This window comes from Phalaenopsis equestris, unplaced genomic scaffold, assembly GCF_001263595.1.
Source record: "Phalaenopsis equestris unplaced genomic scaffold, ASM126359v1 Scaffold193868, whole genome shotgun sequence".
Lineage (NCBI taxonomy): Eukaryota > Viridiplantae > Streptophyta > Magnoliopsida > Asparagales > Orchidaceae > Phalaenopsis > Phalaenopsis equestris.
Window position 1 is genome coordinate 1 of NW_018213817.1, and position 1,090 is coordinate 1,090.

At 32.6% G+C, this 1,090-nt stretch overlaps 1 protein-coding gene across 1 annotated transcript; it reads right to left on the bottom strand.

Moving 5' to 3' along the window:
- Positions 1-227: 227 nt before the first annotated feature.
- On the bottom strand, positions 228-666 carry LOC110034836 (DNA-directed RNA polymerases II, IV and V subunit 6A-like; the record flags this gene model as incomplete). Its single annotated transcript, XM_020739076.1, has 3 exons — positions 228-292; positions 378-547; positions 633-666. Coding segments are annotated over 3 exons (269 nt in total), but the record flags the coding sequence as incomplete, so codon positions are not given.
- Between the last annotated feature and the right edge of the window lie 424 nt (positions 667-1,090).

Genomic DNA, 1,090 nt, shown 5'->3' on the forward strand with positions numbered 1-1,090 from the left:
AAATAAGAAAAAACACCAGTGTAATGGGCATAAACAAATATAACTTTCAAACATTTCCAAGATAGCTTCACTACGCCAAATGAAACAATGTAAAAGATGCACAACCATATTTCATTCAAATTTTAAAAATTTCATCGATAATCCATAACATCATCAATGAAAACAATCATCGTGATCACGAATACATAGAAGAAAGAACTTAAAATAAATAAATAAATAAATAAAACAGCAATGTAATACCTCCAGAGGATCAGTTTCACCTTCAAGCTCAACCATTACAGGAGCATTCATGCTGTTAGCCAAAAAGCATTTGATGAAAATAAACTGGATGAACTACGAAGTAGATTTTTTTAAAAAAAAAGTTTGAAATGAAAGACCTGATCTGAAGAGCACGTGTGCCTAATATCCTTGCACGCTCATACTTTGTCATATATTTGGATGTTTTCCTAGGTTTCTCAACTGGTTCTTGGTCCTTTTCTTCATTTTCAACACCAACAATATCATCTGGAACATCATCATTGTTATCTTCCTCTACCTCTGCACCTTCCTACATAATCCAATCACCTTGACATTGCTTCTTCTTGAGCAAACAAAAGGCCTATGAAATTCAAAGATAAATGGTTAACATATACCTCAATTTCAGGTTCCGGCGGCTCATCCTCATACCTGAAAACAATCAATTACCGTGGACAATTAGATCATTAGCTTGTCAACACAGAAAAATTGTAATTTCAAGCTTCAAGTTTCGTGCATGCAAGAGAACATTTTAAATGACAATTTTGAAAAATTCTGGTATGAAAGCATCATGATGCAGACATGCGCAGATCATATTAGATCAAATGGTTGAAAAAAATTGCTAAGAAAAAATGGATTGTATGGGCAAAAGTAAAAATATGATTCTGAGAGGATAGAAATATAAAAATACATCAACTGATAGATCAACCAGATTTTTGTTTCAGCATGAGTCAAATAATGCCAAAGAACTAAGACTTGGACAACAGAACAAACAGAAGAAGAGTAAGGCTCGAACAGATAATAGTGCTTCAAATGTTATATGATAAATTTATTCACAACATTCAAATAAAAAACG